The sequence below is a fragment of the Poeciliopsis prolifica genome, unplaced genomic scaffold, assembly GCF_027474105.1.
Source record: "Poeciliopsis prolifica strain line A6 unplaced genomic scaffold, Auburn_PproV2 SCAFFOLD017, whole genome shotgun sequence".
Lineage (NCBI taxonomy): Eukaryota > Metazoa > Chordata > Actinopteri > Cyprinodontiformes > Poeciliidae > Poeciliopsis > Poeciliopsis prolifica.
Window position 1 is genome coordinate 4,728,469 of NW_026562392.1, and position 14,932 is coordinate 4,743,400.

Sequence of the window (14,932 nt, forward strand, 5' to 3'; positions counted from 1 at the left end):
CTATTGATTTTGCTTTCCCAGGAGAAGACTTCATCTCCACGTCAGACTCTAATCCAGAAGATCCACGGTGCTTTGCGAAAGCTTTCATGCTCCTTTAGCATTTGCTCGTTTTTGCTACGTCAACAACAGAACTCGGATTGTTTTTACTGGGATCTTGGTTATGGACCAGCGCAGCCACCAACATGGCGTAAAGCCCACTCTTCACTGCAATCACAGCTCCAAGCCAAACCGTATTAGATGGTCAGCATCACTTTTTTTTTTTTTTTCAAAGTCTTGTCACAAATTCTCAATCGGAATCAGGACTGGACTTTGCCTAGGAAGTTCTGACACGAGTGTGTTTTGACGTAAACCATTAAACTGCAGCTCTTGACTGCGTCTTTAACCCCGTTGTTCATGGTTAAGGTGACAAACAATAAATCTCAAACCTTTCGCAGCCTCTTTTAGGTTTTCCTTCCCGTATAACCCATTTTTAGCTCAGACATCTGCCTATCAACTTGTCTTTGGTGAAGCACTACGATTTAACATAGGGATGGTTGCACCAAGGGCCAAAGGTCAGCGTTCATCTCATATGAACCAGAGCGTCAACAAGATTTAACAATTAATAACGAACTCGCACTTCTGATTGGTGTTTTGTTTACACCCGCTCGAGGAAGTGCAGCCAAATCACAAGCAAAGGGAATAAAAACTCCCATCAGAAGCTCTTTTACTTGCATGTCGGGGCTGATTTCATGCATCACAGTCTACAAAAAATGTAACAGTCACTCCCAAAACGAGCTCAGCCCTCCACTCTTCCCTTCTTCCTTGCGGTAGCGAGCTTCTTATCGGAAATGCCTGAGGAATGCCAGAATAAGAGATGAGTAACCAGAGATCAGTGTGTGTCTCTGTCGTCAGCTTGTGATTCTTTTCACTTTTTCGTCGACTCTATTTCTCTGCTTTCTTCATTCATCTGTCGTTTAATGTGTTCAAAGCCATAACAAACCCATCACCGGCGTGACTTTATCACCTTCTTAGTTTTCTTGCGCAAGCCATAAAGCCATAGGACACTTAGGTTGCCACACCTCAGCCTCGCCCATGGATCTCTCCGTGTTCGGCGCAGCGCAACAGGAAGGGGTGTGTCCAGAGTCCGACCCGCCGCAGGCCAACGTCACTGAGCACACAGTACTTCACTCATCAGGGCAGGCCCGGACTCCGTAGCCTGCAGGCACAACACAGTGGAAGAAAGGGGAGACAAAAAAAGAGAGAGAGAGAGAGAGAAAAAAAACAGGAAGGAAAAAAGAAGGGCAGACCAATGAGGGAGTGAGGAGGTTAGCAGAGGATAGAAAGGCAGAGAAATCATAGGTTTGCGAAGAGCTTAGTGGATTCTGGCCACAGGACTTGCGCGCTCTGGAGCAAACCGACAGGGCCAAAGATAGAAGCAAGAATCGCAGAGGTTCCCGTCGAGAGGAGGCTCGCCGCTTACCTTTTCGTCATTAGGAATATTATTTTGCAAGCCGACAGACAATGACAATGAACTCTCAGCAGCAGAAGTACAGGAATTTCTCCACTGACAGCCTGGGGAGAGACAGGATGCCCTCAGATGATGGATATTACCAAGGAATGCTGAAGGCTACGGACGGGAGGAAAGGTACCAGTTCGGCTCCACTCAATCGCAAGCCTTGATCTCGATCCGTTGCTTCAGAAGTATGTGAGGAGCTGCCGGGCAGGAAGGAAGTTTTGGGTTGTTTTAATGGGAAGAAGGAAAAGCAGAGCTCAGGTTGGAGAACTTCATATCAGGCGTGACTGTTTCACTTGTCGTTTTTCAGAAACTCTTTCACAGACAGTGGATATGAATACATTAGAGGATTCTATTTTATGAACTGTGGCAGAGTGACTTGCATTTTTAAAAACGAACAGGATACCCCCTCCTTGTTGCACCAGCAGCTTCCTGTCTTGTCACCAAAGCAAAGGTTAATCACAAATTCCCTTGTGCTTCATGAGCCTGTTTGGAAGTCAGTCACTACAGCAACAGTCTATTTATCTCTATTGTAGTCAAAATGATTAATAAGCTATATTTACATTCAGATGCTTCCTCTTTTTTTCTGTTTACAAAAGTTGTGACTGCCTACTGTAAAACAGTAAAAAAAAATACCTATATTATCTCCAATCATGTTACCTTTTCGTACTTAATGACCTTCCTCCAAGTGTTGACTCCTTCACCTTAGTGATTCACGTTTATATATTGCATCTTGCATGTGATGCATGAAGGTCACTCAGCCTCTAAAAGCTTTTCTAATACAGTTTATTTAAAGGCAGAAACGCACCGATTGGGCTTTTACTGGACCGATACCGATGTCCAGTTTTCTGGCACATCCAATGAATATGATAAATTAAGAGGGGAAGAAAAAACGATGGAGGTTCTTCTGATAGATCTGAACGTATCGGATCAGATCCAGCTTAAAAATTTATCAAGCTCAGAAAAGTACATTTAACGCCAAACTGATGTGTTTGTTGATTAAAAATGATCAGTTTTATAGTCACCTGCAATTATTTTTCATGTTATTAAAAAATATCTGATTTTTCAGCATTTGAACTGACATTGAGCAATGATATTGTGGTAGGGTTGAGAGGGGTTTTGCCCTCACATTTCCTTTGGAGATGACATTCCCCCCCCCTCTTTGACAGGAAGTTGAACCACTGAGGTCACATACCTTTCCTCAGTGCATATTGCTTTGGAAATAAAAGAAGCTCTAATTGGGAATGGACAAGGTTTTCCTGGTAGACCGTTTCATAAAACATGCATATTTGCTGTCTTGGGAAGTTAATGTAGCCGGTGGGTGTGAATTTTTCTGTTTGTGTTGAATCAGTGTTCTTCGCTTTGATTGCTGGGTGTGTTGGTGTGTGAAGGCACTCGGGTCACACCCTTACACTGATAACACTGAGTGAACTTTGTGTGGTGACGTCATTGGAATGAAATTGACTTAAACCTCGCTAAAGGAGATGTCCCTGTGAGAGACATGGAGTGGTAGCTGGTTTGTGCTTTTTGGCTGTCAAAGATGATTAAATCCGCTTGGTTAAAAAATTTGGACAGCTCTGTCAGAGAGCCAGAAACAGACGCATTCCCATAATTGAAAGTTGCAGAAACACACCTTGTGGTTTTCTGCGTTTTCTTTTTTTTTTCCTCCTCCCTCTTGAACATCACAAAACCACATTAAAAATGTACGCTTGTTGTGTTAATGGGTGTGTTCGGCACCTACGTCTTGTTCTTTCTTGTCGGGGGGGAAAAAACTGCTCCTGCTAATAGTTTTCATGCCAAGTTCCAACCTCACAGAGAGTCCTTGCGCTCACCTGAACACTTCGTCTTCCAAATCTTTTCATCCTGGGGTTTGTTTTGTTTTCTTGCACTGATGTCATTCGGTGAAACATGAGCTTGCGCCGGACAAATGGGGGGCGAAGGTGCTGTGATGTAGCCTGAGTCAGACGGCGGCGTACGCCGAAGTACTTTTTCCGCCCAGCGAGGGAGTTCTGTGTCTCTGGCATTGTTGTTGTGTAATAATAGTGTTATGGTAAATCTGGTGGGATGATACTTGCAATATGCCTGCTACCGCCAGGAGGCACAAAAATAAAGGGATTTGTGTACACACCTGAACTTTCGCATGCAGAATGGAAATTATGCATCACCTTCACTACTTATGTCAGCGTTGACATAAGTAGTGAAGGCAAAATCAGAACAAAAGGGCCCATACCGGAAATCTTCAGTATGAATACATTTAGCTTTCCAGATTTGTGTTGTTTGTTTCTGATGCATGAACCACGGTGTCTCTGTGTTCCAGATGAACGAGATCGGGTACAGAAGAAAACCTTCACAAAATGGGTTAACAAGCATTTGATTAAGGTAAGACCGTCCTCTCCTTTCAGGGACGAAACACACATTAAATGGCACATTTTTGCACACACCTGCATTCAATCAGGTTCATTAAGGAGGAATGTGGCCTCGCTATAAACTGTGGCCATTCAGGATTTGTGAAAGATGTGGTCCTGCTGTAGCTTTAAATATAGGTAAATATCTCGATACAGCGTTTACTGTACATCCACCAGCATTGCGATGTGTGATGTAGATGGGTTGATCAGAGTTTTGTGGCCAGTTTCTGATTTTCGCCCAGCTCCATTTTTTCCCCAGCCGTCAAGTGACTCTCTCACAAAATGTACTTTTAATTTTAAAATATTTGGGGATTAGCATCTTGTGTTAGCGTTTAGCATGGCTAGCATGACTAAGGCAGCAGCTGATGTAGGATTAGGCTCATTCAGAAAAATTAGAGCAACTGTGATGTCATGTCTGTCTGTCTGTCTGTCATTACTTCTCCCTGACTTCCTTTTTTGAGGCTCATTGATTCAGAAAATATCCGTCTTGTTTTTCTTTTTCACCAAGCAACCGCTCTTACACTGATGAGTGTTGTAGTTATGGAGACTTATGTTTGCTGGTCAGAAGAAGATAATAGTATCTGACTGGCTAGTTGCTACGGTGACGGCTGATGACTCCTGAAAATCGACCAGTTTCACTCACATTCCAGTTGTGTAAAATGACAATCAAACGAGGATTTCAAGTCCATTACTTGGCCAGATTCACATCCAATTGATCATTTTTACGAGCGACTCACTCAGTCGTCTCATCAGGTCTCCGTTGAGCAGTGGAGAGCGGTCTTACATTTCGTCTGCTTCATCTCTGTAAACCGCTGTATCCCCTGGCAGCATTGTTTACATCCCCTGTAAACAATGCTGCCAACCTGCTTCCTCCTGCTTGTATAAACACGGGCTGACTGGTCGGCCTTTGTCTCACACTCAGACACTCGCATTTCAGAGTGATGGCGAGGCTCACTAGGAGTCCAGCCTGTCATCAGCCGAGGAGCCGTGCAAACCTCCGATCAATCACCTCCCTCATTCTAATCCCAGCCTGTGGCCTGCAAGCCCACCAGAGAGCCATTCATTCACAGAAAGAGAACGGTTCAAAAGAGGAATGGAGGGAGACCCCACGCCGTACCATGGAACCCGTCATTAGGGTTGAAACTCGAGCCTTTTTGACTCACAGGCCTTCCCTCAGGGCAGTTAAAATATTGCTTGGTTCACCTTCATTTCAGGGAACTCCCACTGGCAGCAGCACATTCACAGCTTTGTGTCTCCACGCTGTGTTCGGCTCATAGACACTGGGCCATTCATTTGTTCAAAATGAAATCGAAGGAAAGCAGGAGGCTTTTTTCCATGAATGAGCACCTCTGGCACGGTCGGCGATGACTGTAAGAGAGCTAATTTTGGACAATTTCTTTGTTTCTCTTGACTTTCTCTGTGAATGTTGGATGGCGGGTCGAACACATCTGGTCTCAGTTAGCTGCCGCTGCAAAGGCGGATTCTGTTCTCACCCTAAAGCTCATGATTGAAGCTCACAGTAGCACATGTGCTGCCCAGACTCCTGGGTCTGGTTTCCTAGTTACCATCATACCCAGTTTAAGCTCAATGGCACGTACTGAGAGTTTTGTAAGTATTCATATAGGCAGGTCAAAAAAAAAAATAAGTAAAACATCTGTTCTTAACATACTTTTGATGAGATACCAGTGAGAGGATTAAAGTTGCAGGATGGACACGATGACAACATCATAGTTGTTTAGTCCCTGCACACTGTCAGTCATTTGGGTGAGAGAGAGAGCTAATATGCATTTAGCTGTTTGTTAAAAAATGCTTTCAATCACAAAAAAAAGCAAACCAGAAAGTCATGACCAGAAAGTCATGATTTGGAAAGGCGGGGGACCCCTCGGTCCTGCTCGGGTGACGCTTCTTTAAATCAACAAATTCAAACAGTTCCTTCTCCGTTTTGAAAAAGAGCAGCGACAAGAAGGCAGACGATTTTCTAGATCTTCCTGTGTAAAGACAGTGATGCCGAAAAACACACAAACTCTTTCCTCAGTGTCGTCGTACCAGGGGATTCTCACAACCTCACAAGTCGCCATGTGCAGAAAATGGAAGGTCAAACACGAACAAAAAAAACAAAAAAAAGAACGTGGTGGAATGTGATATGGAAAGAGTTAACTTTAAAGGCCCCTTGCTGAGGTTAAACTGATTTAATGACTTAATAGTCTGCTTGAACGGCAGCAGACTGGAACCTACCTGGTTAGTGAAAAGTTGTAAAAGGCCACGGGGTGTTGGTCCCGACTCACTAAGTCTCTTCAACTTGCACCAGGGAAGCCTGGAATGTCGGCGCAGCTGCAGATCGCGAAAATGTTTCTGTGCAGAGACTCCTCCTGGGCTTTTCAGGTCCAAACAGAACATAAACGTAATAGAAAGCTATGTTGGAGTGAACAAAGCTGGAGTTTTCATCTTAGGAAAAAAACAATAAAAAAAACAACACATATGAAACAAGGTGAATCAGACCATAAAGAGATACAAAGGCTTTCTAACTGAGAGGATTTACAGATAAGTTCTGACAAACAGTGCAGTTTGTACAACAGTCTGTTATCTTTCAGCACTAAATGTTCAGGTAATCTCCTGCATATACATTTACAGATGCGTCAGAACAGAGTGCTGTAATTACCAGGTGTTGATAGAAGACTCTTTTATACAGTCATACACAAAAAAGCAAGTGTGTTTTTTGGCATCTGATCTCATATTCAGTTATAGTTTTATAAGATATTTCTGTTTGGTTGGATTATTTTTAAAAAGCAGCAAAAAATATATATATATTGCATATATATTTCACTGTCGTGTATACTCTGAGTGTGTAAACAGTGACTCCTCGTGGCCATATGGCGTATAGCAGGGATTATCTATACAGATTGTTCTTCTCTAACTTATAACTTTCTTTGCATTTCATGGTCTGTCTTCACTAAGCCTGGGAGGGCAGAGGTAGGTGATAGCATGTTGAAATAAGACTGTGTGTTTCCTCAGTGTCTGTCTGGCATGGAAGGTCACCCCTCCCCCCAGCTTTCACCCCCCCAGGTTCCTAAGATAAATTTTCCTGGCACAGTCACATTTTTTTTTTTTTTTTTTTTTGCTGTGTTGGCTCACTTCCCGTTTGCAGCTGCACCACAAACCGTTAGTGACTGTTAGTAGCAGTGAGAGACGCCTACTGTTAATTTCTTCTAAATGTTGCCAAAAACCGTTTCTTTTGGTTGCGACTCACCTTTTTGCCACTTAAGGTGGACTTCTGTTTCTGCTTTGAAACATGTCTGCAACCTTTTTTGGAGATCTGGAGCTGCAGTCAGGCTTGGCTCCTCGAGGCTGTGCATTCCTAACCTGTGTAGAGGTGTGATAGTCACAAAGCACTGCTGCACACTGTTTCTGCTGCTTTACTGTTCTTTTTGTTGTTTCTTTGATCCTAAAATGGTATCAAGTGTCAGACACACTGAGCAGAATTGAACTCATAAAGCTGGTGTAAAAGAAATCATAAAGCGTATTCCGAACAACTGAAAGTGGACAATGCTCTATGCAACTCATGCGGTATGTGACCTCCAGGTAAACCAGAATCCAGAAGGTTTTGTAGGAGGTGTGGAAAAAATTCCACTCATGCAAAAATGCAGCATTGACTTGTTCACAACACCATCTGATGAGTGCAGGCAGAATGTATGCCGACTATTTGGAAGTGGCTTTCAAGTCACAATAAATGTTGCACATATTTTGTAGAGGAGATAGGCTGTTTCTCTGTGTCTGCGTAACCCTAACTCTAACCCTTGTGACGCGTTCTCTTTTTCTCTCCACCCCTTTTTGCCCCCGGTAGGCGCAGCGTCAAGTGGCAGATCTGTACGAAGATCTGCGGGATGGACATAACCTGATCTCGTTGTTGGAGGTCCTCTCCGGAGAAACTCTGGTAAGTTGTCAGTGTTTGCGTTGAGACGATGCCAAAAAGAAAATTGTGCTTGAGCGCGGCATCTTTTTTTTTTTTTTTTTAGCTCAGCAATGCTTCACAATTTAGCTTAATCCTGATTTATTACAATAAGAGGCAATTATTTAATGTGGGATTTGCGTCCTCTGGGAACAAAGCACAACGAATCCCTCATATATTTGATGCTGAAGAACTATTTGTAGATTTGCCAACGCCTCTTATTTTCTCTATTTTGCCCATTTTGTTTCAGTTGATCTTTTTTGATATATTTTTGGGTTAAATCCAGCAACAGGCAGTTTTTTTTAACCTTTATTTTAGTATTTTTTGCCTTGAGCTTCAGATCCGTGCAGTTTCTCTGCTTACAGCTGCTGTACTTCATCGCTACTAACATCTGCTCCAGCTCTGCACATCTTCTGAATGCCTTTGAAACTGTGACATATTAATGGCACCGTTCTGGTCCGTGTGTACATCTGTGAAAAGTTCTCCAATATGATCCACAGTTCTATTCTGCACCCCTTCCACCTATTCCTCTCTCTTCTCCTTCTTCTTCCATTGCCCTTCCCTTTAACCTCTGTTCTGATCTTTGCTGTGCGGCCTTTGCCTGCTTTCCGTCACATTTCGCTTGCTAGCCGAGGGAGAAAGACATGGTCAGGAGCGTTCGTCTGGTGAGTGGCTTTGGAACTTATGGTTTGTCCCCCCTGTCATGTTTCCACCTGCCCTGTGTCACTGAGTTGGCTGTTGCATGGCATCCATAGAACTCCACTGTGGAAACTTGTCCTCCTGTGGATCTCTTTAAGTTTCTTTCATTGGCTTTTCCGTGTGTCGCTGACAGGGAGGGGTTGAAAAGGCATTGATGGTAAATGAACCGCACCCTGATTTTTGTAAAGCAGTGGCCTTCTACAAGTTGTTTTTTTTTCCCCAATTCGTCAACATGACAATGCTGTGTGAGTCGCATTATAAACAGGTTTGGAGAGTAGACAATAATCTGGCTAATCAATAATAATTTTGTACAACCTCAATCTTACATTGATAGATCGGCCCAAATTCCATTAATTTTTGATGATCGATTAAATAATCGCTAGATAAGATAAAACCCATCTGATCTAGCGACGTTATCTACCTCTGCAAAGGCATGAAAATCAGCCGCTGTTTCTTTTCGCTCTGCTTTGGCTGATTGACAGATACACTGTCAGATACACCCACCAGGACACTGGTGCACTTGACAATAGTCACCCCACTGTTGTCACCGATGCTAAATTTGACGAATTTCCAGACAAACAAAAATCAGCCTTGTCCAAATTCGGAATCGTCAGGTCAGTATTTTCAGGGATCCGTAATCAGGTAGAAAACTGCAATCGGTGCAGTTTTTCAACAGTCTCTGTACATCTTCCAGTCAGCCATGCTGCAAAGCTTTCTGCCTGCCTGCTACTGTCTGAAAGTCTCCTTCACTTAACACAGCCTAATTGAACTGTGGCACTGGAAATTGTCCAGTTTCAATACATGATGCATAGACTGGTGCTTTAAACTAATTTACCAAAAGTAGGTATAACCCATGGATTATGTGGCATGAGCCACTATTCTGGGGTAGCTAAATCCATTCATCCACTTTGTTGCTTACTGATGGAAAAACAAAAAAAATAACAGTAATTACAGTAAGGACAAGGAATCTGTGCCTACCTCCTTATTTTTATTTGCCATTTTATTTAACTTTGCATTACCTCATCATTTTCTGTCGATTACACTCATCTCACCACTAATCTGACTTATGTTGCTGATGTAACTCATTTCTTCTTTCTGTGCTTTCCTGTTCCCTTCCAGCCCAGAGAGAAAGGCCGGATGCGCTTCCACAAACTCCAGAATGTACAGATAGCGCTGGACTTCCTGAAACACCGGCAGGTACGATGTTTAAACGAGCCGGTCCGCTGTGCCCGACGTCACTGCCGCCGGTCGCTCCGGTGACCGCGTCCTTTGTGTTTCGGCAGGTCAAGCTGGTGAACATCAGAAATGACGACATCGCCGACGGGAACCCCAAGCTGACACTGGGGTTGATATGGACCATCATCCTCCACTTCCAGGTCTCCTCATCTGTCAGTGTTGTGTTCCATTTTTATTATTACTCTTATCCTGTCTCTCTGGGATCTGAGCTGCTGCTGCTTCTCCATCTCCTTGGAACCAATCAGTGGGAGACTTTGCCTTCTCATCAGGACACATTCACTCTTCCCATATTCCATGAAGTAACAGACTAACTTTGCTGAATCGCAACTGTTGAAGGAAACAGCGCACCATTAGGGCGTGCCGGCATTAGTCACTCTCCCTTTCCCCCACCAAAGGGAGGGTGTGTCACGTGGAGTATCCTAATTGTTGGCTTACTTCTCTGCCAGTCCACACCCCAAATGTCCAGGAGCTATTGTAGCTTTTCCTACAAGAGCTGCCAGGCAGAAATCCCTGGGCTTCAACCTCACAGAGTCCCACCACCCGCTAAAGCCCAGTTTGGGTTTAGATTTCACAAAATAAAGGCCAGGTGATAGACAAGCCGATGTGATTGTTTAGTAATTCCATCAGCTGTGCCCCGTTGATATGGCGTCTTTATGCTTTTATACAATAGTGAATAACAGGAGGCAGGCGGGATGTGGTTTCTGGTGAGTCATAGAAAAATGAAACCACCCTGGAAAGAAAAAAATAAAAATAATTGCAGTATTTAATCCAGTCATTTTTTAAATGCAGAACAAAAGATGAACAGTAGCAAATTAGACGGGCGGCTTCGCCAAATCAGATTAAAACGACCTTCTGTGAAGAATTTTCCCTTTTTTCTTTTCTTTGTAAATATGTCTGATGGACTTGGAGCCTCGCTGGCAGCTGTGAGTCATCTTTTCTGTGCCCAAAGTCCCCAAATGTAAACTAACCTGGATCCCAGAGACAGAGTCACACCAGACCAAGCAGGAATCCTCAAAAGTTCTGCAAACAAATAGTTTCAACCTCATTTTGTTTCAGGTCATGGAAAAAATAATCTCTAAAGTAATTTCAGATTTCAGAACATATTTATCTCAGGCTTTTTGTTGTTGTAAATCTTCTGATTCTAATAAAACCAATAAATCCATAAATTGCCAGAAGAGGAACAATAACAATCCTGAACCAAATCAACTCTGGTGGTGGTCGGTAGTTTCATGTAATTGAATCTTTTGGTTTCCACTAATTACTATATTTATTCCTTTACACACGTTATCCCAAGTCTCTCCCTTTTCTATAGACTTAAAACCGTTTTTTCTTTTCCTGCGTGCCTGGCATCAGATCTCAGACATTCAGGTCAACGGCCAGTCGGAAGACATGACCGCCAAGGAGAAGCTGCTGCTCTGGTCCCAGAGGATGACAGACGGCTACCAGGGCATCCGCTGCGACAACTTCACCACCAGCTGGAGGGACGGCAAGCTCTTCAACGCCGTCATCCATAAGCACTAGTGAGTGTGGAAAGCTGATCCCTGCATCAATGCCAACCATCTCGTTCGGGTGAGAGCTGGTGCAAGCACGGACAGGAAAGTCTGCTGCGGATCGCTGCACCAGCACGCTCCCTCTTGGTTTATGCTTAATAAATGTACCCTGTGGCAATAGAAAACCAACAAATCAACAGGAGTATCTCATCGCAATTTAGTTTAATTTAATACCGAGGGCAGTTCGGCAGGAGGGAGTGCTTGGAACACTTTCAGATGTCAGATTAGCCTTCCTTTTGCCGGTTAAAACCTGCTCCCTGCTTCAATCTCAACAAGAGCTCTACTCCTTCAATAAGTCATGCATAATGACGGTGACCTGGCTGCTTTATGGCGCCGAGGTCAGCGCACGGTTAGGACTGTGGTGCATCTTTAGCAATAGATGGTCTGCATTATGTTGTGCGCTCCTGCAGAAATGGAAATGGCGAGCTGTAAAATAGGTGTTCTGGTTTCACTTTCCAAATGTCTCCCTCAGATCCATCTCTCATTACTGCATTGAGACTACTCAGTCTCCTGCTGCCTTAATGAAATATGGGTTCAAGTGTTTAAGCCTTAAGGGCTTAGGTAATAGCAGAGGATCTTGGCAGTGAGTGATTCTCCACCGCCTTTGGTGTTCTGTTAATAACCCCTAATTTAAAAAAAGTAAAACACAGAAGGTTTTACTAAAAATCCCGAGTTCTTAATGTACCTTAAATAAGGTGGCTCATGTCTAGGTGTTGTTGACTCTTTGTCAGACTTAAATGGAGGTTGCGTGTTTACATCCTGGGAGGTGAAGGTGCATCTATTTTTCTCAGGAGGATTTTCTCCCCGTGCGCAAACAGGGAGAAAAGCGGGATTATATGAGATGGATGTTTTTGTTTCTGCCAAGCGTTCACAATTTGAACGGAGAGCATACCTGCAGGGGCAAGTTTTCTGAAGATTAAACCAACCTTCAGGGTTTTCTTTTCTGTATTAGACGCTCTTTGTTGCTTTTCATGAAGGCCAGGGGTGTGGCGTATGGGCGTAACTGTAGAGGGCTCTGAAACCCGTGCCGCTGATTTGATCCGAGGCAGAAGTCAGGAATACCGCTGCGGCACTGAAGATTCTCTTGACTTTATGTCCAAGATTTCAACCTGGAGATCTGCTGATGAGGTCAAGGTTCACAGTGTTGACTTGAAACTTAGGAGCAGTGACTTGATTGGGCCTCCAGGAGCCTTTTTCAAAAGATACAAGAGGACATTCAGAAGACCAAGCACTCCTGGGACAGCACAGGATGGATCTTTGAGCAGTGACCAAACCTATTGTAGGGTTGTTTTTCTTTCACGGAGTACATGCAGCTGCAACTAGATCCTCTTCTCTAGAGTCTTTTTGATTACAGACCAGCCTGCAGATTATTAACATGCTCAGTCTGAGAAAGAAGTCTAAGCAGAGGAAGGGGAGCGCTGGATTATTCCGAGGGGTGTCAGGATCCGTCGGCGATGTGGACAATACTCGGGTGGTCATGTTGTGCGAGGACATCCCGTCGGAGGAGTCCTCCTGGGACTCCGGACGGGGTTCCCACAGCTCGGGGGCCCGGTCCGGCAACGAAGAACACAGCCAAAGTTGGAGGAGTCAGAGCTTTCAAGAAAAAGGACGGATGGCCTCGAGCTTGAGCTGCTCCTCCAGGCCTACCAAACAGCATTCTGTCAGGGAAGTGCGGCACATGGATCCGGCCGCTGCTGTGTACGGACAAATTGCTGGCCACTCCACACTGTGCATCAGAGAACCGTATGAGTTTCAGCCTGCTTTGGTTTCCAGTAGATATGTGTTTGAAAATGTAACATTGGAGGTCTTTTTTTTTTTTTTAAAGAAAACGATGTAGGTATATGTCATTTAAAGCTGCGGGATTGTTACCTGGGGACGCGTAACGGTAAGGGTGAGGTTATGCGATGCATTCAATCATCCTCCTCTGCACTCCAGAGTCTTGAACTTTTGTCTCCCGGTGCAGTCAAGCCGTGGCTGGTCGCTGACTTCGAAATGTGTCAGCTCTGATTCTGCTTTCTGCTTTCTAAATTACATTCCATCTATAGATGCTCTGACATGTGCCAGGAAGAGTCTAACAGCCAGAGGACAAAAAAAGGCAGGTGCTCATGTAGAAAGAGAACAGGTGGGGTGTTTTTACAGCATTTAGCCATGGGCACAAAGTCTTAAACAACTCCGATGCCAAAAGATTCGCAAATGCATTTAAAGCACAATCGTATAGCAATCGATGTGCAGTTGCCATGTTCCCCAGAATGCTTCTGAAGCAATAGTTAGATAAATAATGGATTTTGCATTTGTTACAAGGCTTAGTTCTCTCAATGAAGTTACACCACCATGGGGCGGTGTGTAATAAATCAAAATGTGGTATTTCTCGAGATTTTTCAGCGATAGAAAAATCTCTTTTTGTTTTCTGTTCACCAGCCCCAGGCTCATCGACATGGGCAAAGTGTACCGACAGACCAACCTGGAAAACCTGGAGCAGGCCTTCCACGTGGCAGAAAGAGACCTGGGTGTGACCCGCCTCCTGGACCCCGAAGGTACGACCGGCCGGCTTCCGTTTTAACCCAGAGAGGAGCGTCTGCTGTCGAATGCCATCAAACATAGTGTTACTCCTAACGTTTCAGATGTCGACGTCCCGCATCCCGACGAGAAGTCCATCATCACTTACGTTTCATCTCTGTATGACGTCATGCCTCGAGTCGACGTCCACGATGGCGCCAGAGCGAATGTAAGCAGAACTTGAACCTCAGCGACCATTTTGAAAAATGCTTTCCATGGAACTATCATTTTTCTTTTACAGTACCTCGCGAAAGCTTTTTATACCTTTTCAAAATTTTCACATTTTGTCTTTCTTATAACTTACAATCCTCATTATATTTTATTAGGACTTGATGTAAAACATAAAAAAGTTTTTTTTTGCTTCATCTAATATGCATGATGCTGATGTGCCTCACAAACTTTTTGCATGTAGGCCAGAACATTTAGATGTGGTTTTATCTTACTGCAGCACCCTCTACTAGACGTTTGCTTCCGCTTGCCTCTTCTCCATGAAAACAGACATGTGCAGTGCAGGGCCAGTAGTTGTCCTTTCAACTGATTTTCCCACCTGACCTTTGAAATCCTGTGGTTTTTCTAGAGTTACCTCTTGGCTGCTTCTCTGATTAATCCTTCCCTTGTATGGCCTGTAAGTTTAGGTTGGTGGTGGCCATCTCTTAGTTTGGATTAATCTCTTTCCATTTACAGATAAAAGATTGACCATTGTTTTCAATTTTCCTTTTGACCTGTGCTGTTTTCCTGGTGTTTTTGATAATGCTTGATCACTTCTGTTCTCTAAAAAACTCTGAGGCATTCACTGAGCAACACCTACGCACAAACTTGTATCAGTCAATAACAATTTTTTTAAAAAGTCATGTAAATTACATACACAATGTCATAGATTCAAGTTTGTGTTTGTAATGTGTAAAAATGAAAACGCCAAAATGCTTTTAAGAGGTTTTGAGCGTTTTAGGGGTGAACAGAAAAGTTTACCTTAATTTCTGGAAATCGGCCAAACCCTAACCCTAACCCTATCTGCCAATGCCTACCAGTGAAGCCGATCGTATCCACC

The 14,932-nt window shown here is 43.8% G+C and overlaps 1 protein-coding gene across 37 annotated transcripts in view; it reads left to right on the forward strand.

The window, feature by feature from the left end:
* Positions 1-14,932, forward strand: part of LOC129367485 (plectin-like) — a 114,062-nt gene that overhangs the window by 71,854 nt on the left and 27,276 nt on the right. For 11 of the 37 annotated variants that reach the window (XM_055041952.1, XM_055041963.1, XM_055041970.1 and 8 more), the window contains 9 exons: positions 3,810-3,871; positions 6,853-6,867; positions 7,739-7,828; positions 8,473-8,508; positions 9,662-9,739; positions 9,826-9,930; positions 11,132-11,298; positions 13,747-13,862; positions 13,950-14,053. In XM_055041952.1, coding sequence (XP_054897927.1) covers positions 3,810-3,871; positions 6,853-6,867; positions 7,739-7,828; positions 8,473-8,508; positions 9,662-9,739; positions 9,826-9,930; positions 11,132-11,298; positions 13,747-13,862; positions 13,950-14,053 — 773 coding nt within the window. Of the gene's footprint in view, positions 1-864; positions 1,625-3,809; positions 3,872-6,852; positions 6,868-7,738; positions 7,829-8,472; positions 8,509-9,661; positions 9,740-9,825; positions 9,931-11,131; positions 11,299-13,746; positions 13,863-13,949; positions 14,054-14,932 lie in introns of those variants that run through there. The other 26 variants (XM_055041955.1, XM_055041965.1, XM_055041972.1 and 23 more) reach the window with 11 other exon arrangements.